This window comes from Manacus vitellinus, unplaced genomic scaffold (genome assembly GCF_001715985.3).
Source record: "Manacus vitellinus isolate BGI_N305 unplaced genomic scaffold, ASM171598v3 scaffold_37_pilon, whole genome shotgun sequence".
NCBI lineage: Eukaryota > Metazoa > Chordata > Aves > Passeriformes > Pipridae > Manacus > Manacus vitellinus.
Window position 1 is genome coordinate 5,393,700 of NW_021940517.1, and position 26,778 is coordinate 5,420,477.

General features: G+C 37.0%; 1 protein-coding gene across 1 annotated transcript in view; it reads right to left on the minus strand.

Moving 5' to 3' along the window:
- Positions 1–353: 353 nt before the first annotated feature.
- The window catches only part of GALNT2 (polypeptide N-acetylgalactosaminyltransferase 2), a 42,976-nt gene continuing 16,551 nt past the window's right edge, over positions 354–26,778 (minus strand). The window contains exons 8-16 of the mRNA XM_008923571.3: positions 22,134–22,221; positions 18,323–18,410; positions 17,669–17,772; positions 12,335–12,461; positions 8,252–8,344; positions 7,965–8,048; positions 6,131–6,257; positions 4,535–4,654; positions 354–3,239 (exon numbers count right to left, since the gene is read on the minus strand). Of these exons, the coding sequence (XP_008921819.2) occupies positions 3,084–3,239; positions 4,535–4,654; positions 6,131–6,257; positions 7,965–8,048; positions 8,252–8,344; positions 12,335–12,461; positions 17,669–17,772; positions 18,323–18,410; positions 22,134–22,221 (987 nt within the window). The 3' untranslated portion in view covers positions 354–3,083. The remainder of the gene's footprint in view (positions 3,240–4,534; positions 4,655–6,130; positions 6,258–7,964; positions 8,049–8,251; positions 8,345–12,334; positions 12,462–17,668; positions 17,773–18,322; positions 18,411–22,133; positions 22,222–26,778) is intronic.

Below are 26,778 nucleotides of genomic sequence, written 5' to 3' on the forward strand. Positions count from 1 at the left end.
TGATTCCTGGTAGCAGAGAGAGGGACAGTGGAAGTCTCAAGAAGATTAGGCCTAAAGGGGCAGGAGGGAGGAGTGCCTTGACAGTATAATTTCAGGTGACTATACAGTTGGCATTAACCCACTATTCAATGTAACAGCTTCTAGAATAAGACAATTACCTCAAAGTTATAATATTACATACAAACAAAATCTCTTTTCACAAATAGATATATACACCCATATATACACACTTCTAGAACAGGAACTTTATGAAGCTACCAAGTGAACTGAAGCATTTGAAAACTACTTGAATGTACAAGTTCCAGCCAGTCTTTTACTGGTTTTACTCAGTTGTATCAACCAGCACACATTTCTCTATAAAGCGTTGTTCTTTATTTAAGTTAAACAAATTTTCAAGGATGGTTTCCATCTATAAAATGAACAAGTACAAGCTCTGTACAGCAGACTTTTCAAACCAACTGAAAAAAACAGTTTTCAAACTATGTTTTGAAAATCTGCAAAATAAACAATATCACCATTCTTGTTCTGAAGACGGTAAGAAAAGTTCTCAGGAGACTCCATCGCAATTTCCTTCAAGGACTCTTAATTTATCTTTCAAATGGGTGAACTTCTTCAACATTGAAAGCCCCTAAAAATCACAGTAAGTAACTTTGGCACACTGTCATGTAAACATAACAAAAGGATACCTCTTCTTGTCCGTTCTCTCAAAGAAAAGCGACACACAGCTCCTATATTAAAACCCCTATGAGCAGCACCCATGGGGAACTGAAAAAATACTGAAAAAATATTCCTACTTTATGATTGCTGTTGTCATTAAAGACTAAAGAGATGAAATATGGATTTCTTTTTTTTTTTAAACTAGCAATTCTGATTGAGAGATAAGAGGCAGGTCAATATTCAGAGTTGCAAATGCTCATGTCAGTTAGTGCTACCCTTACTTTGATCAAAGTTGCAAATGGAAATACCTCCATGGTTGAAGCTGAGTCGCTGGGCTGGTGTTTTTCCCTTTTAAATTCTATTTTTAAAAACCTGAAACAATTGACTTGCTACTGAGCCCATATTTCAGCATTTGTATTTCCAAATCATGAAGGAATCTATTGCTATGTTTATGAAACATCTTCAAGTTCTCAGCTAGGTTAAAAGGCTACAGGGAGAGACTAAACACTGAAAATAGTTTAACCACTGCCTGGCCTCTAAACAGGCAAGTTTTTGAGAAAGTGGACTGTGAATGATAAGAAAAAAAAGTATTAATTATTCATAAAAAGAGTCAGATGATGGATGGGTAAAACTGGATTTAATGCCTCCATCCAAATCCAAATCCCCATGCAGGTACTTGCAAGTCTTAACTTCAGACACACGAGGTCTCTGTGGGCTCACTGACTGGCAATGTTAAAGCCATGTTGCCCAGAAGAGTACCATCCCTACACCTAATGCACAGATACAGTCAAAGGAAAATGAAAAATCAGGAACTACTCTACTCCCAGGACAAAGAAAGAGGGGGACTGTACCAGCATTCTGCAGTACAGCACATATTCTTCATCTCCTTACAATCAACCATTTCATTTTTACAAGATCATCATCTTTCCAAAACCACTTCCTGGTACTTCATGTCTGCACTAATTTTTGTCAATACTGTCTCACTTATTAGTACTTATTTACTTTGCCTTCTCATTTTAAAAGCTCGTTGAAGCATTTGCTTTTAATAGAAAAGTATATAGTCTATGCAAACATAAGAAAGGACACATCAAAGTTGGGGTTAACTTTGACAGTATTATTTTATAAAAATGACATCAGCTGGACTGAAGCTGCAAAATGCACAAGTTCTATGGTTAAAAACACAAAGGCTATGCAGGTATCCAGGCTGACTCCCAGAGCCAACCCTGAATCCACTCAAAAGCTCCATTTAAAGAAACAAAATGGAAGAAAATTCCCCAGTAGTAGGTCTATAGATTAAGCAAGTGCAATTCAGAGATATTACATAGCTGCTCATCCTTGCAAATTAAAATTCAGATCTTGTGCTGTCATCAGTGATGTAACTTATTTCTACAGCTCAAAAGGGGAGTTTGAGACAAATTTTTCTCATTAGGGCCCAGAATAAAACTGTGCTGAACGAACACCGCTGCATAAAAGATCTGTGCGGTTTATATAATTTTATAACAAAAGAAGAAGTATTTAAAAGACTAAGTACTACAGAAATGATCAACACAAATATCAAGTACAAGTTTAACATTATCCAGAGCACATGTAATGAATTTCCAAGTTGGAATAAACAATCCAAGTGATCATCTGGGCAGAGGCATTGACTTTTTCTGCTGTTTTCTTTTTCCTCCTGAGTTTCATGATCTCTCCAGTAAGGGTGAAGTGTTAAGAAGTAGATCCACTTTGCAAAGCAAAAGCATCCAGTGTTAGCACGGACATCACACCCAGTAGCACAAAATCCGCACCTTCATAAAGTTTCTCTCTCCTAGCACTCCAATCCAATTTCTGGTTATACATATGTCAATCACTGTTGATAATTGCAGGATATAAATCATTGGGAGCTGACAATATATATACTTTCATATATTTATATTTAGAGTCCATCATAGAAAAGTTCATATTCAAATTACCAAGTACACACAGGAGAAAAAAAACAACTTCAAAATGACACTTCTGTTTCTGGAAATAACAAACCATGACTTCTATGCAAATGGAGTTTTCAAATGACCTTCTCCTAGTAATTTTTCCCACCCTCCCTCCCACACCCTGTTCCCCACAGGTGTTTCTTCAGATCCTTTTGTTTATCATACGTCAGTTGTTCCTAGAGTTAATTATCTGCTGTGCAAGTAGTAACTGAAGACAGAAAGGAACCTTGAAGGTTGTAGCACAATTCCTTCTTGGTGCAAAGTAATGCTCAGTGCCATCTTTGCAGTGCTCTGAGTTCCCTGGATCCCTGGTGTCTGCTTCAGCACTCTACTTTCAGATAAAGGTGGAATACTGAGGTATATAAGTTCCATGGAAAGTTTTAAGAAATACATCAGTAATTCAATCAAAACTTTGCCCAATGTTTTTCAGTTGAAACAGCATTTTGCTTGTAAGTCCTTCTACTGCTGCAGATTAAGTGTGAATTTCCACTGTTGTGACAAAGACGGATTGCAGATCTCAACGGTGAGACCACCATTTTTGGCATTTCGGCTGTCTAGACAGAGGTTGCTGCCAACGTGCCTCAGTTTAGAATTGCTTTCAATTTGTTCCCATTTCTGGAAGAGAAAACACAGTTATTGACCTGGAAAGGCAGGAAAAGGAAGAATTCTACATCCTGTCCTTTCAAGTCTTCATAAGCTTCCCTGGCTTGTGCCTGGGAAAGCTGTGAAAACTGCAGTAATAGTAGCAGTTTAGATGATTCTTGAATAAGAGTATGTAAGTTATGGCAAGCCTTGCCAAAACAGCTGTTCATTAAGCTGACACTCTGCAAGACATGCAGAATACACCAAGCCATTCTCCTCTAATTCAGAACTTCTCAAATACCCTGTTACCTGCATGAAACCTTTGGTCTGAAGAAAAAGCTAAAAATCTTAAAATCCATATGCATACCACTACAATACTGAGCATAGAGAAGCATGAAGCAGAATCAATAAAGACAACTTTACAGAAATGCAGAAATTTGTCAGACATCTTTCAGTTATGCAGAAGACAACCAGTCAGTCAATTTGTGCTGTCAAAAGCTCTTTGCCTAACGTGATGTCAAAGGACAGAGTAAATCCCAGAAACAGGATGTTAAAAAACAAGGTTTTTCCTCTTATATTTCTAACATACTGGGCCCTGTAAACCTTATCAAGAAAATCTTGCTTAGTTTCCTGTTCTGAAAAGTGGCAAGAATACTCTTCCCTCATCAAGGACAGAGTTTCAGTTATCTGTGTGCAAAGGGAGATGCAGAAGCAAGGAAGCTGGCAGATGATCAGAACTGATGACTGAGCAGAAGGAGATGAATTGTTACATGACTAGATCAAAAAGACGGTATGACTCTGCAAATGTGATTTTCCTCAGGCGTGGGAAATAGATGAAGTTACAGTACTGCATAAATAAAAAAAATTTAAGGAGTCTAATGCTGTTATAAACAGGTCACCATTGAATAGAAGGAAAGCCAAAGAACACTCTTCTGAGACACAGACTACACAATCTTCAAACTTCATTTAGTAAGACCTTTCAAAAACACACTGTGGAATATAGAATCTATTTCAGAAAACAGACGTGGCAGTTGAAGACTGTTACACATCAGTGCTGTTGGGTGAAACCTTTACATAAGGCCCCTGTTGGGACAGAATCTCTACGTGACAAAAGTGACAAAAGATTATCACTGGTTATGAAAAGAAAAGCTCAACACACAAGCTTATTCCTGCTGCTCTGTCTAGACATCATGCATCCTAACTTTACACACATAAGCAACAGCATGAAGAGTAGAAGCTATAGATGATCACCAGTGCATGTTCTTGCATTCTCATTCCCAGCCCTTGTTTTCCCCACTGTTTGCAGAGTGCAGTCACGATATACTGACCTGTCTGCTGTCATTTTCCCTACAGCCCTGAAGTTTTATTAGTGAACCAGGTGCTCTGTCCACAACAGTAAGGCACAAATCCATGTGTTTCACTGACTTGTCCTTTGTTAAGGCCCATTCCTACAAAAAGGAAGAAAAAAAAGTGTACAAAATTGTGTACATTAACAGATGCACATGCATATACAGCAAAGGTTAAAATCCTAATAAATAGGTAGGTGTGAGCATTAGAATTGTTCATTGCTTCCCACAGAACAGGAGAGGAAAAACGTCCTTTCCAAACATAGTAATTCCAATTGCTTCTGTGTCCCCACGTCAGCTCAGGGCTAAACTGGCTGTCTGCTCCCTCTGCTGGCTTCACACAGCTGCAGCAGGCAGTCACACCTAAATATCTATTTAGGTATAAGTTTATTTATGTGTATATATACATGTGCGTGCGTGTTACACCTTCCCCATATCTTCTTTATATATATGTATATATATTTTAAAAAAGGATGTAATTACATACATAAAACCCCTAAAAGCTTGGTCTGCAGCATCATTGGCCACCTACTCATACACTAAACAAAGCATATGGACCACAGTGAGGAAACAGTAGTTCTTAATACAATAGAGACCACCAGAAAGCAATACACAAGAGGGCTGAACTCAAAGGTAGAGGGAAAATGTTCCTTCCTATCCAAGGCACGAGGTACAAAATAATTTCTGTTAAATGCATTTAAATAGGCAACTCTTAAATGAGCAAAGGAAAGCTGTTCTATATGTAACTGTTGCCCAGCTTATTTGATCTTGGCATCTTCTTACACAGAGCCTGATCTTGCACTGATGTTTAGACTCTCCACATGCCTTTCTCCTTCAAATTTGATCTCCAGCATCCCCATTGGTCGCCATTTGTCTAACTATGCTTTGAGGAAAGAAGCCACTTCATTAAAGCCACACTAATTATCCAAATCATGCTTGTAACTACTTAAAATGGCACAATTAGCTTCTCTCAAACAATTAAAGAGGATTTAGTTGTATAATACAAAATCCTAGATATATGGGGCCAAGCCTGGTTACATTTAAATGTTATTTTGCAAGCAATCAGTGTTTCAGAAATAAATTACATTACTAATCCCATCCCTTTTTTTTTTAAAACTTAGCCCTTCATGATATGAAACAGATACTTTCCTTCAGTGAAAAGAAACTAAGACTAGCTATAATGGAGATAAAATTAAGCAAGTTCCACTATACCAGAGGAGAAGAAAAGTTAGAAAAAATGTATATGCTCAGGGCACAGTCATAGGATAGCTGTAGTAACACTTTGAAAATCAGGACATCTGAGAAAGCCTTCTATACAAGTACAAAATTCCCTGGAATTTTTTTGGCCTCTAGTGTAAAAGTAAATATTAATAGTGACAAAGGAAGGGGATAATGTGATGCACACTGAATGTATCTTTGGGAGAAGCTATTTAGTCAATCTGTTATAACAACTGATCTGCTAATTTGGGATCATCTTCCTATCACCAGTACATAGTAACTGCTTGAGTTAAAAAGCTTAGGTTCACGTTCACTTTTAAGACTTTTATTGTGAAAAACAAAAATTAATGGCATACAGACCTGGTTTCCCCCGGCATTATGACACTCATAAACTCCAACAACACCATCTGCAAAATGGCCCAAAGTGTCAAGGCAATTGGTACCCTGCTGCAAAGCCCCAAAAGCTATATCTTGATGATCAGGTACCCTAAAACAAAACCACAAATATCTGCTTAATTCAGTTGGGTTTTTTTCGTTGGTTTTTAAGTTTTTCTATAAACTCCTTGGTTTTACTCAGAGTACTTTTAAGATGAGACGTTAAGGATCAGTGATGACTATCATCTGGAAATCTCAATCATCTTTTGAAGGGAGGCAATTATCTGATCATGAACTGATCAAGCACAGGTAAACTCGCAAGCTTAGAACACAGTACAAAAAGACTTGTGCCAGAGAATGAGGATAAACATATGAACTCAGCATAAAAATCAAATTAAAGATGACTTATTATTTAAGGTGACTCAAAGCTTAATGCTATCATTAAGGTCATCAAACCCTTTTGTCTTTTCAGGTAAGGTACCTTGTGGCAGAAATAGGACATTCTACATTTTTCTCAGACTATTTTTTACTGAAATGTTAAAAAAGGGGTTAGGAATTTAAAAAAAAAAAAAGTAATCAAAGTTTTTCTGATATCTATTTTCTAACAGTTACATATAAAATACACTCATAGTATGGAAATACCTAGGTAAGCCCATTCAGCCAAGCACAGTTGTGGGGTAGAGCCCATGAGTTCATGGGCATATCAGAGCCTTTAAAAACTTCAGACTAATATGACTATAATAATTCAATCCAGCAGAATGAGCACATGAGGGATGACACAGAGTAAGATGACATTACACTTCAGCAGTACTTACGGTAGCACATTTTCCAGGAGAGCTTGCAAGACACATTTTTTCTGACAAATTAAACAAAACCAAATATCCTCTGGCACTTTTAAGAGAAAATAAAGGAAAACTTACTTCCTCAGCATCACCCTGGTTTATGAGACTCCTTAGTATGTGTGGTACTGTATATATTTCACTGGAGCTATAATAGCTGGTGCTTTTGCATCATAGCCTATACATCAATCACTAGCAGTTACCTGAATTCACTGAAGTGAAGTGCCATCAGGAAAAAACCACCATGTATTCTTACAAGCTACACACAGTATCTTGCACCATTACACTACTAACTGGTTTATAGACTCAGATCTGACCAACATACTTATTAATGGGCTATTTAACCACAACCTTTGTATCTTTTCAAAAAATGTTTCTCTTCAAGGATTTTTCACTAGTTAGGATGCATTCATGTTAGAGAAACTGTTAGCAATATTATCCCTCACTTCCCTCTTCTCACCCCTACCCAAAAGTCAGTGATTATCCAGTGACAAGAGACTCAGTTTCTTAGAGTCTTAGGCATCTGCCCTTGTCTGCCAACCATACAAGGCCCTCTTGTCTGCTGACTCCTGTTACTTGAACTATACTGAGATTCAGTCTCCTTACTCAACTAGGCATGTGATTAGGTAAAGGCACAAGCTTTAAAGGGATGACAACAGGATACAGAACAGTGTGCTTTTGAGCAAATGGCTTGTGTAAGAGACTAACTTCTAGGTAAGTTGAGTCCTTTGGACACTGTTCTCTAATATATCTGCTACTGCAGCTGCAGTTGCAGTAATTAGAAAAAGAAAGAGCAGCTTACTAGGGAGAAGTTACTCTTAAGGGACAGAACTAACAAAACCAAAAAGCAAATAAGCATGCATGAGGCATTGCATTCACAGAAAAATTAAAAAGCATCCTTCACATCCAAGGAAGGAGAAACCGATAATTTCTGGGGAGGCCAAAAAGAGAACTGCATAGTAGTGTCAGCCAAAACTCACCGTAACTCAGGATAAACATTTTCAAGATACCACTTGAAGGGTTTGCAGCTAAGTCTCTTTCTGAGTTCCATTCGGCTTTGAATACTAGAGGAGAAAAAAAAAAGGTAGTTTTCAAAGTCAGGCTGTTGTCTTCATATATGTTATGGAATACACAGAAAACTCAAGAACAGCTGAATTGTTGAAATAAACTGTAAAGCGACAACACGAGAGCCAGCACTGCTTTCACCTCAGAAGGTGCTGTCTCATGAAGAATAAACAAACAGGGCAAAGAAGCTCTTGTGACTTACTTGCCATAAGGTACATTCCTGGCTGAAGGCACTGCTGCATAATAGAAATTTTTATACTCATCCATCCAGACTTCTGCTGCCCTGCGTGTATTTCTAGGAACAATCATATGAAACACATGGGTTATACTTTTTCGAAGTGCAATTAAATCATGTAATTTATCCTCTGTTTGATTTTAATCCTTCCTAGTACTACATAGTTAGCTGCCTCAAGCCAGGCAGAATAGTCTCTATAAAGGACCCAAGTAATAGAAAACCATTAGAGACTAACGTAACTGAAATAAATGCATTTAGAACAAATTTTATGTCTTTTCCACACTCATCACTGCCTTGGGTTTTCATCCAGAATTTAATACACATCTTGGAGTTCTTTCTGCAAACTTCATGGAATTTTTTACGCTGGTGTTTGATTGGGTTTTTTTTAGTAAGAGTAACTTCACAGAAGCCAAATATAGCAAGTGTTCACCTGGATAAAGCAAGTTAATTGGAAACATAAAAATCCCAACAATTTTTGGCAATATTTAATAATGTCTTTTACCTTTTTGAAAGCAGATACGCTAACATAGGCAAGACATTTTCAGTCTTCATCCTATTCCTACCAGCACAGCATTCAAAGTTCCAAAAAGACATAAGCTACCATGAAGTTTAAAGCTATGAACAAAACAAGTTCAAATCTACAAGTCTGCTGTAGTTGAAGTAAGAGAAGAAAGAATCAAAAAATATTTTTAATTCTTTAAAAGTCGAGAGATTATTGCAATTAATGTGAAAAAACCACTACCCCAAATGCTTTACTTCTAATCATACACATCTCTAACTGAAATTCCTTTATTTATGTAACTCGTGTCTTTAAACCTCCTTTTGGACTGCAAAAGTGCAACGGCTTTTTCCATTCCCTTGATTCCGTGTAAAACTCATTTACTTTTATTGTTCATAATTTTTGCTTAGAAAATTAAGTCTCATTTCACTTGAAATTGCCATGTTCTGAAGTTTATTTTACATTTGGCAGCAAGTTCATCTAAAGCAACTGGAGTAAACTCAGTGAGCCAACAGCTTCTCTAATATGATTTTCCAATTCAAAAGACAAAAGCAGTCAGGATAAAGTGAGGAATCTTGAAGGTTGCCGACAAAGAATAAAAATGATAGGAATAAAAATGTCACAAGAATGATCTGAATAATTTTTTGTTTGAGGACTGATTTTTTTCTTGCAAAGATTCCTTTAGATTTTTGTAAGCAAAATTCCACTCAATTTAGATTAGAAGGTATGTCAGTTTACCTTCACCTGCAGTCTCTCAGACCTGTGTCAGTGTCAACCACTCAGCACCTGCCCCTCTTGCTTGCTCAGCAAGCAGCTTGCCTGCCCACAAGCCAGATTTTGGTGGTTAGAGAGGAACTATTTGGTTTGCCAGGATTTAATGACTCCAAAGGCACTTTCAAGGCCAGAATACATGCCTGCATTATGCTTCCCTACACTCAGGGATGAACAGTTCAGGTTTAGTGTGACATTAATACAGGCACTGTGTAGATGCTGAGAACTGCCTAAACTAGTAAGGCCCCAAAGAAGGCAGGGTGCTGAGGAGCACAGCATAGAGTACACTTAATGCTGAGCCACAGGTAATGAAACCGAGCACCAAGCAATGAGGTAGCTTTGCACAGAGCAGACTGGGGTCTGCAAGACTTACTGGCTTGTTGAAGTGGTGTATTGAAGCAGTGCACACTGGTCTAGCAAATCCTGCCAGACACAAGCTGTATCTGCCCACACCACACAGCCAGGATGTGGTCTCTCCTTTCATGAAACAGGACTCCCAGTCTCTCATCCAGAACTACCAATTTGTTTTGGCTGCCAAAAGGCAGTGCATACTGACTAGCCAGCTAAAAATAGGATGGTTACCCAGAGCAGTCCAGAATAAATTGCATATAGTCAAGGGAGAGATGATAGCATAAGCCAACAAGTCCCAGCTGCAAGACCAGAACAGATTCCACGCACTAAGTTTCTTGGCAGCATGGTCCTACATATATCTGATAATACCTGTATTACAAGGATAGCCCATTACCTTAGGTTTATCATTCTCTTATTGGTATAATTGATTTTAAGGCATTCTGCTTTATAGGTTTGACATCCAAAAAAGCTAAGTGAGGAGGAAACTTTCAAATATACAACCTGTAAACCTTGCTTTTAAGTGATATAAAACTCTTCTAGGTCAATTCAAAAATAATTCCATTGAAACAAAGAATTTTAATGGTATTTTGGAATTTGAGATAGTTGGACAGATAAGGACAAAGGTAATAAACCCCTTTCAGAGAAACACAGAACCGGAAAGGGATCTGGAAAGGGTAAGTACCCAAGACACCAGTTTGCAGGCTTCAGCTGTCCTCACCATTCAAGTACATATGGGATCTCTTTGCAAAGTAATTTTGAACACAAATGACTTAAACTTGTCACAGTAATTGTGAAGACATTTGAGAGATCAAATCAAAATGATGATTTGACTTCACAACAAAATCAAAAAGCTGTAATCCCAATGAATGCAGAATCTTCAACCCATGCCAATACGATGCATTGCTCTACCCTGCGTGCATACAGCCTCACCTTTTTCCTATTTTTCCACTGAGCTATGTTTAAGTATCTATTTACATCACAAGATGGAAAAGCTGCAGGAGTGGGAAAGCTGCACATTATATTTATATATTTATTCACTTTTGTTAACCATGCTCCTTGTTACGACGTCCATTTCAAAACCTCATGAAACTAAACCAGTTTCATCCTCAGCCTGTATGATGCAGTTTAATTGGTAGATCTTTCTACCCTCTCAATGCACATGATAAATGCTGGAACGGAGATGTGATGTATTGAGGATATTTCACTGCTAGCTTTTGTTTTCCCATAAGTACTATTATTAGTTTTTCACTGCAGCATAAAATACAGATCTCAAAGAATAGGGGAGCAGAAAAAAACCCTACTATAACTAGTGGAAGAAAGAGGACAGTGACTTTATTTTAGCAGACTATTGAATTCACTAAAGTCACCTTGATGGTATAATCAGCATGGAAGGGAAGAATGACACCCTAAGGAGATTCCTCAGTCTAAAGTGAATCACAAGTCCAAAAATATCAGGAACATTCTTATAAATTTAAGAACATCTGCACTCTCTGTGTTGCTTCATGTTAAATGGAGTTTGGGTTCCATATCCCTTCAAGGGTAAAGAAACAGTTTTATTTCCAGCTCTTAATCTACAGAATCTTTAGCAGAAACTTGTACTTCTTCACCCCCTGAGCACTAAGCATTCTCTAAACCATTCTCTAAACCAAAACCTACAGTGATTCTTCAGCTATAGTTGATACAGCTTTGATCAAAATATCCACCAGTCACATAATACTTTTATCCACATTAATTAAAAAACACTATGAACATAAATCAGCACTGCTATTTTCACTTTAAAAAAGAGAAACTGAGGAAATAGCTCAGTATTTCAGCTACTGCTGTGCATTGTACCAACAGCAAAATTAACCAGCATAATAATCTAATCCCTTAAAACTGCAGTTTCTTTGGTCTATAGAAAAAGCATCTTCAAACACAGCACCGGAAAGGCAAATGAGAGAGAATGAAGTTGCTAACAGACTGGCACAAATATCAGAATCAGTCTACATAATCATTTGCATCTCACATACTGACCATGCATTAACAAAAAGCAAGCACGTTCATAACTTATTGTATTCTGGCTCTTAATGAACAATGAAACTGTTTCTATAAAATGAAGTTTTATGATACAGTTCTGAAAATAAAGCCTTCTTTAAAACCAAATAAACAGAAAGTGCTCAATAGTGATGGAACGCCAAGCTAAGCATTTCCTTCTTTTACAGATTCTCAGTCTGGGTCCACTAGAAATTTCCCTCTTTCAACTCTGATTCTTCTCCCAATCCATAATAACTACCTCAAAGTCATTAATTTATTTTAATTAATATTTTTCTATGATAGATAATATTGCATATATTTCTAAAGACGAGATCCCTAAAATGAAATTACTGCCACCTGCTGATCATCTGAAGAAATCCAAAACATTGCTATTTTGCTGAAGCCTTAACAGTTACCTTGCAAACACGGTACCACTCCCACCAGGAAACGTGTAAGGATGCTGTTTGCGGAATACATGACCCACTCTGCTGCAAGGGATGATTTCTAGGCTCCCACCACATTGCCAAACTCTGAATGAGATCTCTGAAATAAAAACAGGAATGAAAGACCAACATCATAAACCACTGTAATTTTGTAGCATACTATTTACAGAGAAGGCTTTTAGTGACTATTGCTGAGAAGATCAGTAAGGTAGTTTTCTGATAAATTCTAGGACAAACAAAGGCATACCTGAGCATTTCTTATTCTGCAAGGTCATGAGAAATACTCATATTAACTTGGAAGCAAAACTGTATGTTTTCTCCTATCTGAACTTACCAGAATTCCCCAAATCCATAAACCATGATGTGATTTGCCAGAGTGAGTTAAGTGTATGCATACTATTACTTTGCTCTGCCTGAAGGGTAAACAACAGTAAGTACACTTAACAGATAAATTAGTGATCTAGCTTATAATAAAATTTTTCAGCTGAAGATAGAATAACACAGTGGACAAAAATCAAGGCATAATAAAACAATCTATTGATTCAAGCTCCTAACTTATTATAGTACATAAGCAAACACTCCCAAACATTGGTTGTAGAAGGAGTTACATCAAGTCAATCTTGACTTGAAAATAGACTAAATAAAGACAAAACAATCGTAAATTGAAGGTTATGGACAGTACACTTCTAAGCCAATCCAGTGATCTGAACCAATTAGTGATGACAAGAAGGTCTAGAAATATTTATACACTTTTCTCAACTTTGGCCTTTGATAGTAGAAGTCACCTACTACTGACAGAACGTTTCCTCATTCATTCCAACTAAGGGCAGTAAGAAGGGTGCTTCCAGTAGCACTGTTTCAATTTTGATGATACCCCCTTTAGTCCAGCAGCTGTTGCTTGATAGCCTTAGTTTCAAGCCTCTTCATAATCATTGTCTTACCACAGACTTAAAAAAAATGGTCTGCCCAGAGAAATAAAAATAAATAAATAAATATATAAAAGAGGTGCTGTGATTTCAGCAGTGCAAGTTAACTGCCATTATTCTTGATGATCTCTGCTTGCACAAGGATCATTTCCTATTTGTTTTACTTCAGTGACAAATTCTGATGCGTAGGGGTCAATTAGCCATATTCATGTACCTTAGACAGTCAACATAGTCCAATCTATAGACAAATTATCCTCCAAAATATGAATGACTGTACCGCCCTTGACAATAACTTACAGTCTTGATTTTCCAGTTGAATTTATGTAGGACAACAGGCAAAACTGATTTTTAAAGCAAAGATGACATTCACTCTGTGCATTTTTCAGAGCACTGACTTCAGTATTGCACCTCTTATTTTGAGAATGAAAAAGAATCACAGTAAATGACTGGTTGCTGCTAAAGAAGTTAGAAACATAAAAGTGCTTTTGTTACTACAAGATTAAATTACACATGGATAGAAGACTTTAGGCTTTTCCATATCTAGCTCAAATTTGGTCCCATGTTGCTCAAACAGTGAAAGCAAAAGAGTAATAGCTTTCTTGTACCGTTTTGAAGGACTATTTACGGAGTTCTGCTATAAAGTTCATACAGTTATTAGCCCAATATGAGGGGATACTGCACTCAGTAAGAACAGTCCAGTGAAAGACGACTGAAAGATCTGATCAAAGACAAAGGGTTTTGCATTAGACAAGCAAGTGCAGACTAAATGCTTGAAATAGAGTATCAAACTTATTTAAGTATTAGTAAATACATGCCTCTGAAAGAGATGGACTGAAATCCTAGTTAAAAACAAAGGGCAATGCAGTATGCCTCAAGCTCACTTTTTAAAAAGATTCATCTGAAGGTTTAATCCAAAAAATCACTGTCATCTATTAAATGTATGTAGACATTGAAATAGTATTTTTGTTTTACAAGTAAGTTAGAAATGTTTTGTGTCAATTTTTTTCATTATTCATAACTTCCTTTACTGTGTACAATAATTTCATTAATTCTCCCTCTATAAATTCCCAGAAATGTAAGCCTACACGTGTATATTTTCCAGCACCTTAAATTGGGAAGAATCACAAAAAAAGGTGAAAATTATTACAAATAGCTCTATGGGAAAGGCAGCAAAAGGACTAGCATATAGGGAGAAGCAAACTAATTCTTATTTGCACCAACATGGTTTCTAAAGCCTGCATAGATTTTTAAAGAAAAAAAGAATATACAGCATCTAAAATCCAAAACAACCCCACAATCCCAAGGCCAGACTGAATCAGGCTCTGAGTAACCCGGTCTAGTGGAAGGTGTCCCTGTCCATGGCAGGGGGGTTGAAACTAGATGATTTTCAAGGTCCCTTCCAAACCAAACCATTCTATTATTCTATGAAGCTCCCTGTTATAGGTTAGAAATCCAAAGGGGGGGGAATTTTTCTTCCCCCTGCCCCCAGCTTAGGAAAGACCAAGTTTGAACGGAAAGGGGGGGCGATTAGCTCTACAAAGGACCTAGCTGCTGAGCTGCATTCCTACCGAATGGCCCATCAGAGACTGGGGGGAGGGGGGAGGAGTTTTGGGGAGGAGCTGGTCCTCCTCACAAAGGAGAGGACAGATTGCTGGGTTTTGAACGGAGAAGGGGTTTGTGTGCGTGCATTTGGAGAAAAAAGCCTAGAGGCCAGTCTTTCTGGCTTCTCGTCCTGGTCAGCCCTGACCTCTGGCCTCAGCTTGCTTGCAAGCTGCCTTTGCCTCCAGCCTGAACCTGCTGTGTTTTCATCGGAGAGTTTTGTGCTCACTGGGAGAAAAGGAGGAGCCTTGAAACATCATCATCTGAGAACAACAGTGAGTTCCGTGGGGGTGGACTGTTTTCCCTTCTGCCCTTCTTCCACTGGGGGAAGGGTCCCCGTTTTCTTTTTGGCTTGTCTGCGATCCGAGACCCCCCCAGATCCCCTCCCCAGGTAGTGACCGCCAGAGACCAACAGCACCCCTGCAGGCCAACAGAGAGCACTGCAGGCCCTGCACTTCCAGCGATCCAACAGCACCCTCTGCCAACCGTGATTAGAACCGCGCTAAAGGACAGAGAAGTATTCAGACTTTTCCTTTTGTTTGAAGGGGACTACTGTCTAGGTTTTCTTTTTTGTGTTCTGTTACTGTTCTTGCCAACATACATATATCTTTTAATAAAGGGTTGTTATTTCTTTTTCTCTACACTTCCTCGATTAGAGCCCCCTTAATTTTGGATTTACAATTGCTGAGAGAAAGGAGTTTGGTCTATCTCATAACTCATCCTCTTTAGCAAACATTCCAGTCTCATCAAACTGAGACACTCCCTTAAAGCATCTTCGTCACACTCCAACAGTGGGAGGAGAAATGCTACTATTGTAACAATTTCAGCGGATATAGTTTGTAATTGAAAAGGCAGAAAGAACATGTAAAAAATTCTTTGATATTATATTACACCTCCCTAACAGATTTGTTCTATGTATTATAGTGTGTCGTCAGTAGAGAAGGTAGGGAATGTCTTAATAAGAAAAATTAATAGGAAAATTAATTACAAAATTAATAAGAAAAGCACGGATTTTCAAATTAGACCCAAACCTTCTAATAGTCCACCCAGTTCTCCAGTGTACTCTTATTCTCCTAGGCTTAACAAAAAGCATCATGAAGATGGTAAGAATTAGAGTTTACGATTTGAGACAAGCTGAAATAACCTTGATCCACATTTCATACAGCAAGCATGTGTTATCAGTCACATTTAGCAACAGTCTGAAAATGCACCTATCTTTATGGTAATTTGGCCAATTTAGGCAAAATACTGCAGGCCCATCTTGAAATTTGTCAAATTTAGACTATACTAGCATGTGAACAAAACCTCATATAAAAGCTGCTCTGTACATTCTTGGGCAAAAAGCTAACTTTTGTAAAATGAATAAAATGTGCAGAATTATTTTGCAAGTCCATTTAGCAGTTTATTTGCATGTAATACTGATCCATCGATTCAGAGAGCCTGGAGGCCTGACAAGTGTGCACGTTAAATTTTAAACAGTATCTGGTGTATGTGCCATTTATATCATATGCCATGTGGTTTTTACTTGTCTTCAGTTAGTATGACAGCTAGGAAAAAATCATTAGCTGCCTTCTGCCTGCTTTTCAGGAATCCCTAAGTCTCCATCTCCTTCCTGTGGAGGAAGGGGATCAGAATGCAGCAGGAGCAACATAAACAGCTTTTTGCACCCTTGATTGAGGAGCCATTGCTTGTGCCCTTTCCTGCTATCAAGGCCTCAATTATCAAAGCATAAACGTAGCTGATAAATGTTCAGAAAAAATTCAGTTGCTCAAGTACATGTTTGTAGCTAATCAAATATTTAAGCGCTCTAGTGGCAAGAGTGGTTTTCAGAGTGAATAGGAGCATTGCTGGAGGAAATTTATCCAATGACTTGGCAGGACGTTTAAAAGTGACAAATTATTATACTTATATTAATACGATTTAGCAATTTACAGCCAGAATAGTGAGGAAACAGAAACATGGAATGTAATTGTTCAGAATACCTAAAAGGATTCTTCAAGTACTGCATAGGATGGTCAGAGACAGGTCTGTAGGGATGTCTCTTCCAACCTTAGTGCATTACAGTAGTGTTAAACATTTGGTTACCGTATCTCCATACTTAGTGTGCTGCACACAGCAGAAATTTCCTTGTAGACCAAGCATATGCTTAATGCATATGCAGATTTCAGTAACTCAAAATACTCACGGGTTTTTACAAGTTTGAGGTATTTTAGGATTTTGTAGCTGGCACGTGCAGTAGAGAAGCTTCTATCATTAGAACTTTTCCTAAAACACACTATTTGGAACGTTTGAGATGCATCTCTACTCGGAAAAACTACACTAATGACAAACTGGAAGTCTCGAGAAGTTTTAGAATTCTGCTGCTTCCAAATCCTTTTCTGTTTTCACACAATTATACCAGTCTTAACTAACTTTGTTCAATACTGTAATGCAAATAGCCAAAAAAACCCAAACCTACTAATGCCAGATTTAACCAGCAGGTCAAAGCAGAAGTGGCTAAAGCACAAGTTCTTTCAGGCCCTCCTCCCTCTTGCTTAAACCTCGCTCACTTAAACATCTGAAAATAAGGAATTACAGAAAAAATGCCTTCTCAACCATCATTATCTCCTAGGGCTAAAGCAGCAGCATAAAACTACAAAACTCACTAAGTTTAGATGTCAGGCAATATTCTATAGCAAAGGTTAAGAAACAGAATCAGGAAAACCATGACTCTGTGACAGTATAGGCAATGACAAAACCTGCTCTCTTTCAAGACTGATCAGAAGGTAAACAATATACATACCTAAGTTTTCTCCACCCCAAACATCCATCATCATGTCATACTTTCCTAATTCTTCAAAATAGGATTTGTCCATCACAAATAACCCACCAGCTATCATAGGTGTCCTAAACAAATAAGAAAAATTAAATTAAATACTTACAGAACCATGAACTGGGGGTCACTATTATTTGCGCACCAAGGCTAATATCTCCTTGAAAAAACTGGCAATGCTTTTGAATGCAACTAATTTTGCATCTATCACGTCAAATGTTGTCTGCACTCATTTCTATGGCATATACAGTGCTATTGCCACTTTCTGAGGCAGCTTCAAAATTCCCATTTGGTTCACAAGTTCCTTATGCAAAGGGTGGCAATTTGTGCCAACAATAAAACATTAAAACACCAATGCCGTATTTTTAGTCCTCAAAATATATAAACTTTAAACAAAGTGACATCTACTTTTTCTTAAGGGTAAATAATTTACCAGTGTGTTTTAAACTATTTTTTAAAATACAATTTATTTCTGGGAGACTCACAAGGTTCCATAAATATGAATGAAATTTCAATATTGATGAAAGCTATAGTAAAGATCCTCTTTCAGATTCAGAGATGATGATTTCTAACTATCTTTAGTTGCAAAATTAGTCTAGTTGAGAAGTGGTGGTACAGACATACTTTATGGGAGCAACGGGATTTCCTTGTCGTGCTCTTCTTTGCTCTGGTGTCATGTAATCCCACTTGAATACAAGGTTCCAGTCAAAGCCTTCAAGAAGAAAAATAGGATGTTAAAAAGACTGCGGTCATCATTCAACTTTTAGTAACAATGTTGACTGAAAACATGAGGAATTAAAAATTTAAACTTGTACAAATTTCTGGGTAGAAAACAAACAAGTAGGAGACCAGGTAAATAAGTTGACTGGACAACAAAAAAAGAGTAATCAAATAACTTTGATTACTCTTGTCATCATCTATCACACAAAATAAGAAACCCAGTCAACAAGTGACAAATAGAACATCATATGAAGATCTTCCAATCTTTTTACTGCACAACTGCATTTCCACTCTTAATAAGTGATCACATATTTATGTTTGCACAGCCTTTATGCAGTACTCTTGGTGCTCTATCAGCAAGAGTACTCTATCATGAAGGTCACAAGAAGTTATGTAGGTCCCACTTACCTTCTTAACATTCATTCAACTTCTTACTTTCCCACTGTCTTTTTAAGTGTATCATTTTTTAAACCTAAGGCAAGCGCTAGAGCACCAAAATCTTACTTAGTTTATGCATTAACATAAAAGTGTGTACACACAGCAACAGCTGGTCTGGTCCTGTCATGAGTTAAGCACAGAAGCCCATAAAGGTCACTAGAACAGACATGATCAGTAGGTCACCTATAGCAGTTTCCTACCGAACAATCATTAAATTAACTCCTTTAGGCAATGATACAGAGCTGGTTTAAGACAAACCTCTTATAGGAAACACTTTCATAACAGTTTTTGTGCTGGGTTATGCCCATAAGCATGAACATTTATTAAAAAAAACTGCACAAGGTCCATAGCCCTCTCCCAGTACACCTAGAAAAGCAGCCTTGCAGAGTCTGCCTGCTGCCAAACACATTTAGATCCTGTGAAGTCATATAATGAATGATTTCCAGATTTCTGGTGCACAGATGTCAATACTTTTCTTTCTCCAGCATAAAGATAAAGAAATTATTTTTTGGGGAAGTGGAGAAAAAAAGCTGAAGTAAACAGACAACAATTACAGTCATACAAACTATCTGTCTGCATCTGTAAAGGTGCATACTAATGACTGATGTAGAAAGTTGAAAATAAAGCAGTTTTCATTGTAACTCACAAGATACTTAACACACACAATACAGAAATTATCCTGAACAGTCTTTACAGCATGTATGCCAGCTCTTTCTCTACATGTTTGAGTATTTCATGAAGTGTTGCACTGTAAAAATGAAAGACTGTCTGACTACTTCAAAACTCCAAGTAGCAAAACAGTAAAATGGCTACAACCCACAGTACTGCAAAGCCTCCAGCAAGAAGAGTAAAATGAGTTCCAGTATTTCCATGTGGTTAAAAAGTCACATTTCATCACACATACCCAGCAAAATTACTTGCATCTGGGAGAACTTGAAAATTCTACTGTTCTCCAGCAAAAGCAGAGGGATAGAGTTACCATATATTCCAGTGAACACAAGGGGTCTCTTTTGGAACACAGCACTTTCACAAACTGAACAAGTGTATTAATTCTCTGTCCATTAAAAACTGGTTTTCCGTCTCCATTTTCACAGACTCTGGGAAAAATCTGCTCTCAATGAGATAGTATCAGTAACTCTGTAAAAGGAATATTTTTAAACACAAGTGCATACCCAATATGAAATTCTATCCAGTGTAAACTGCATCACAGGCATACTCTAAATTATTAGATCTCAGTTAACTACAGTTTATTCCAGTAATTACAGTATTTTTCAGTGTGGCATAAATGCCTTGCAAACTCCCTCCCCCCCCCAAAAAAAGTGTAACATGAAATGCATGGATTTAGTATTGGTCAGACTTGGGAATTATTTCAGACATGTCCACTTAAAAAAAAATTGTGTACCATTTGCTAGGTTGCTTGTCTTGGGTGATTAAGTCCTTTCAAAACAGACCAGGCACAAATGCTGTCCCAGCTGTTTCAGCTCTCCATGCTTCAGCCACACAGACACTGTATCTAAGGTTGAAAGCATAGACTGGTTTCCATGTTTAGACTTGGCCTCAGTGAAAGTGTTCTGTGATGCCAAATGCTGTAGTGCCTCTAACATGGCAATCTGTCCTCTGGGAACTGACAAGAAATATATTATTCATATTTCAACTGACCCTCAAATAGCTTGAAAGGTTGGTACGTGCAAAATTTCTATTAATGTTAAAAAAAAACAACCGAGTTTCTCACTCCTCAATCCAGAAAGTACATAGATTTCATTCACTTTAAAAAAAATTAAAACCCTAATCTATTTCTATTGTGTACAAGGAGAGAAAACGAGTACTGAAAAGAAAGAGATGAATGAATTGGGAGACATCGTTTCAAGGATGAAGTGTGAAGAGCAGTAACAAGAGAAACAATCTCTCAATCTTCTCGCACTTCACTTGGGAAGAACTTAAAGAGCATGAACCCAGCAGCAACCTATCTAAGGTTTCAAGGAAAGAATTCCTCCTCCTACTGCAGACAACAGTAAAAGCCACATAATGGTATAGAGATTTCTGTACTCAAAGTTTAATGAATAGACTGGGTAAAGGCCTTAAGGTTTAGTAATGCTGGCACACAGATAATAGCACAGAACTATACATTAGCATACTGTGAATATATGCACCATATAGGTGTCATTTGAAAACATTAATAAGAAGGATATAGAACCTCCCACCTCCAGATCACTGATGAACTTGTAGCATATGCAACATTATGCAAATAATGCTTTTATTTTAGTTAACTGGAACAACACTTCATGGTCAGTTAGAGACCAGAACCTAAAAGAACAGGCTTGAAAATGGCTTTTGGTTTCCTCACTCAAGAAAGTTCATTCAGAAAAAGCTGAAACACTGTGAGAAGAGCACTCTAATTTTTATATCATGGCTCATCTCATATCTTTATGCAGACAGTTCAGTTTCCAGGGTTGTGGGAACAATTATTTACAAATAAAAGAAAAAAAGGGATAAGTGGGTAGAGAACAGCTGTTTTAAATACCAGATTCTTATTAGCAGTGAAAAAAGTTTTAAAAGTCTGTAATAAGCTTAGCATGTAGTTGCCTTTTCCCTCTTTTGAAAAGAAGAGGGAAGGAATTTTTGGTATTTATTTTTATTTAGGGCTTTACAAGTCAACAGTTTATACTAGCTACACATATCAAAACTGTAGTTTTTCTAAACTCAATTTAACAGGGAATTTTTTAATGGCAAAGATATAAACACTAAAAATTTTCATGGTATGTTAGTCTCTTCACAATTACAGATCATGGCTAACAAACACTTATTTCTTTTAAACACATTCCAAAGCTTTCTGCTTATTCAGAAGAGTTGAATTTTTTTACCAAACCAGCATCTTGAAACAAACCTCATAGACACTGCGTTGTTGATGGGCTTCTAAACTAGTGAGCAATTAAAGCCTATCTTATCTAAAATGAGAATGACAAGCTCTGACTATAAGCTTCTTCTGACATTTACACAACCCTACAAGCATTGGAGCGAGTCTTACATAGTCTTACATACTGGTAAAAGGCAGCATAAACTTACAAGAAATAGTATAACAAAGATGAACTGTTTTAAAGCAGAGAACAATAAGGCCAATTAAAATCCAAGGCAAGAAACAAATGACCTACAGAACTTAAAACTAGATCTATGACAGCGAAGAGCGGTATGTTAATTGCCCATTCCACAACTGCAGTGATTATGAGCTTTGATTCTTGATGCTTTTTTTTAAAATCTGTATTCCAGTACAGGTACATACCGCCTTTTAAATCAGCTGACGCCCCCACGTACTGGAAGTTGTCCATATTAATTACATCAATAATGGGAGACACAACTCTGGTCTTGTCCTAAAATAAATATTAGAAAGTAATATTGAAATAATGAAATCAATATATAAAGACTCAGACAGGATGTGATGTTGAACAGTTCAGCAGGATTTAATTAGCATGTCTCCCCCGGCTCTCCCTCTACTTCAGCTTACGGCTCTGAACAGTCACTGCTGTGAACAGCATTGCTCAGCATTGCTTTAGAAAGCAGAAACCATACGATATGACTGGAAATCCTCCTTCTATTCTAGGCTACTTATATTCAAGTAAGCCCCCTCTTCTGACTTGCTCTTGAAGAAGGCAGCAAACTTGTAGTTCTAAAAGGAGTCGAACAAACAGCACTTCTATTCTTACTTTTAAAACCAGCTCAAAGAAAAGAAGCATCCAGGGAATTCATATTTTCCACAGCAAGTCTCCAGCCATGCAGTGTACTATGGTCCTATTATTTCAACCTTTAAGGAAGACTTAGGCCTTTCTGCAAGTCTCAGGTTAATGCCAACCCATTTCACACTAGAAGAATTACACTTCAATACTAGAAACTCAGACAGGAAAGAGAACCTAAAAAGCACCTCAAACTAACAAATGCTCTTAATTTCCAGCAGCCAAGATTCCAGTGGTACAGATAACCGCACTCCTCTGTCCAACCGTGGTCTCGTATACTATTCTGAGCCATGTTAATTTCTTTAGCTGATGTTTTTGCCAAAATAGTTTAAGAACAAAAAATCTTTCCAACAACTCCACATGCATCATCAAGTAGGATCACAAGACCTCAGTACTCTAAAAAAAGACTCATCTAATGTTAGAAATGCAGTATCATGGTTAAGCCATTTTGTCTCCATGGCTTATTGCTTGAAATCAAAACAGAAGTTTTGAGCTGCACAATTTAACATCATTCAGAGAGCAGATAACTTCAGAACAGTGTATCACCAAATCTGTGAATATAAAAAAAATTTTTTTAACAAACTGAAGATATTTTGGTAACCTCTGTTATAGAGAAAGTGTTCTCAAGGTTAAAAAAAAAAATCACCTAAATGTCACAATTTTAAGAATTTTTAAGAACTTATTTTATAAGTACATATTCAAACAACAACATACATATTCTAAACAGTGGTTCAGCAATGTATTTCCCTTGCTAATCAGTATTATACAGATCAGATTGAGCCAAACTAGCATGAGAATAATTTGAGTTCATAAGAAAAGACTTAAAAGCAAATCTTAGTCAAATGCTTTGCTTGGTCCAATAAGGATATTTAACACTCATTTTCTTTTATTGAACCTTAACTATTCAATCTGTGCTGATTTTAATAAACCCTAATTTTATAAATGGCATTTACTAGTTCATTCTGCGTGAGTAAGCAAAAGGTCACAAACTTCTTTATCAGCCAAAAGAAAAATTCAAGCAAACTTAAGAGAATCCAAGCTGAAGACTATGCTGAAAGCTGAAGATACAGTATTCATACCTACATTCCCTTTTAGTATCACCACAGGTATACTACCCAGGCCCAGTATCTGTTTTTATGAAGATGGATTATAACACCTAATCTGGTCTGCTACTAAGTATTAACTAGTTTGGTCTAAAGCAAAGTAGAGACACAAACAAAAAAGGTCAACCTATCCTATTCCTCCATCGATCACATCTTTAGCTCCTGTTCCTATTAGCAGTAGCCTCAAGCCCAAGTTTGCAATGGTAAGAACACAGTATTGGTAACTGTGTTGTACTTGGGAGGCAATTACAATTTACTGCACCCTCACTGCAAAGTACTGCATATATGTACCTTCCTATATCACTGAAGTGCTTCGGGTGTACCCATGCCCTTATTTTAGGCATTCTATATAGAGTGACAGAATTAATAAACTCCTTTAAATAAAGACTGATGAGGCAGAAGATATCCAGCCTATTCAGTTATTCACAAGTACCCATGAGTATAAAGTACAAAAATGAAAGCACCCTTCCTTTCTTTCTTTCTTTCCTTAGCTGAAACTGAGACAGATTATAAATCTATGCCCACCTCTAAAAACAGTTTTTGACAAAAGTTTATGTTTCTCAAATGGTTCTACTTGGCAGGGTTGAACCTGATGGTAAAAGTTGCCCAAGTCATCAGGTGTCACATTAGGCAGAGATTCATTTAGGCTTCAACTTATCTCTGCTGTGCCAAGTAAGCAGAGAGCATATTGTGTCTGTACATTTGGGATTTCCTCAGGCTTTTACTTCTGGTCTGATTAGTTCTATCAATATCAGTGCGACAACACACTAACATTATTTGCTACACCTAACATTATTTAAACAACTCCCAGTTGTTTCTCTGACAGCCAAATACCCAGGTTGTGTGCATTCAGTTCCATATATAATCCTCACATTGTTGATTTGGAACCATGCTGTTCCTTCTATGACTTGAAATTACAGATTTACTCACTAGCAAAGCAGAGAAAAGATTTGCACATTCTTAAGTTGATGCTTCACAGAGCATTATGAAGTTGTTAATGCAGAGACTGGTAAAAAAGAGCTTGCGGGTCTTCAAATTACAGAGAGTTCACTCATTTAAAACACTAAAAAGCAGCTGCTCCTTTTAATCACACCATGGATAAATAAGTACCTTGCTTTAGGATAATTTAACATAGAAATCTTTGGTCTCCTAATGGAAGACACAATTGGAAAACCACATACTTCTTGATGAGGATAATGAAAAGAAATAGCCTGCAAATACTGCAGGTCTCTAGTGCCTGAAAACTTGTAGCAAGCTATTTCATCTTAATATTTCATAAGGAAGTTATGAATGCTCTAGAGACTTAGATTTTATATATTGTTCTCATAAACCATCAAAAATTATCCTCAAGATTCTGCATACATTGCTTCCTCCCCTCTAAAAATTTCAGGACACTTCAAAGATTAAGCTTCACAACACTCTTAAGAGAAAATATAAATATTTTCCTTTTAGCATTATGCCAGTTAAAAGTTGACTCATTCAAAGTCACAAAAATTTGAGATGGGTATGAAAAAGGAAACCATAGCTCATTTCTTAATCTTAGTTATTCCTTCCTTTTAAGATCTTCTTTGTTTAAAAATATCTTCCTGAAAGTGATAAAGGATTTATAGCTATTCTATGAAAACAGATGAGTTCAGTTCTCTACCAGAATCTTTCAATTTATTTTGTTTATATAACTGCTGTATTATTAGAAAAAACCAAAGTGTTTAGAAATCTGAAATGGAAAAAGCCAACTAGACAAGTGTCCATGAAATCACTAATAGTTACAGATGTTTTCAGGATTGTATATATTTATTACTTAGGTTGACATTTTTGAGGAATTAAAGGGTTAACCTCCACAGTCTCATCATTTAATCATACACACACACAAAATCTAGAGGGCATAAAAGGTAGCCTTAGGAAATCAGGCAGAAAACCATTCTCCACAAAGGAGAAAAGAAGATATACCAGCTCCAGGTTACAGAAATATGTGTACACGCGTTGAATGCTAAAATATTCACCTTGCGTGTATGTTGTTTCTGCTTTAAGCATTTGCTCAAACTGCTGAAGAAAAATCCCTAGCAGAGTCAAACCCCTCTAGGAATGCTAAGCAAGCATGGTCCATGAAAAAAAAAATACTCTAACCAGAAAACTATCTTATGGAAGAAAACTGTGGGATAGATCATTCTCCAACTGAGGAGGAAAGCTCAGTGTCTCAGATGTATGTCAGATGCACAGCTTTCTAAAGTGGTTACAGCACATCAGATAAGAGTACTGCAGAACTGACTCAATTCAGACTGTTTCTTGGAAGCTATAAATTTTTATATTGTAACACACGCACAACTAATCTCCCACAGAAAAACTCCAACAGAACTAAATGCCAAGCAGGCAATTCCGGAACAAAAGAAAAAAAAGAAAAAAACACACTTTCCACCAGATATATAACAGATGCAGCAGCGTATCAGAAAACATTCTATTAATGAACAGTAGCCCTGACCTGAAAAAAGTTACCTGTGAGGCCAGATCAGAAAGCAGTTCACATCTACTCAGCTTCTTGTCACTGAGACTATCAAGAAAATGCTGCCAATTAACATCAAGTAACATACTGTCTGCACTGTGAGCAAATAACAAAGAACTATCAAATGCTATATGTAAACATTATCCATGCCTTAAGTATTCGAACAAGCAGAAAGCTTAGAAGCTACTTTATCAATCCCCATACCTGTTGGTTGGCAATCTTTGCAGATGACAGTTAAGTGGAATTCTATATCAATTATTTATTTAACAGTATATCAGCTTTTAAGAATAGAAAAATATATACATATAGCTGAAAACTATTCAATGGCACACATGATTACTGTGTATCATGATAATTGAGAAGAGCAAGTTTTGAAAGATCTAGTGATTCATGTACTACTAAAAAATAGCTGCTGCACAAAGCAAAATACGTTCCAACTTCTCCAACCAAATATACCATATGCAATGCTGGATCTTGACAAAATTGCTGGCAATTTAATAAGAGGTTTTACATTTTGTTATGATGAAAAGATAACACTTTTTTGAATACCTTCTCAGTTTCAGAAAGACAAATGAGTATGTCCTGGAAAAAGTTAGA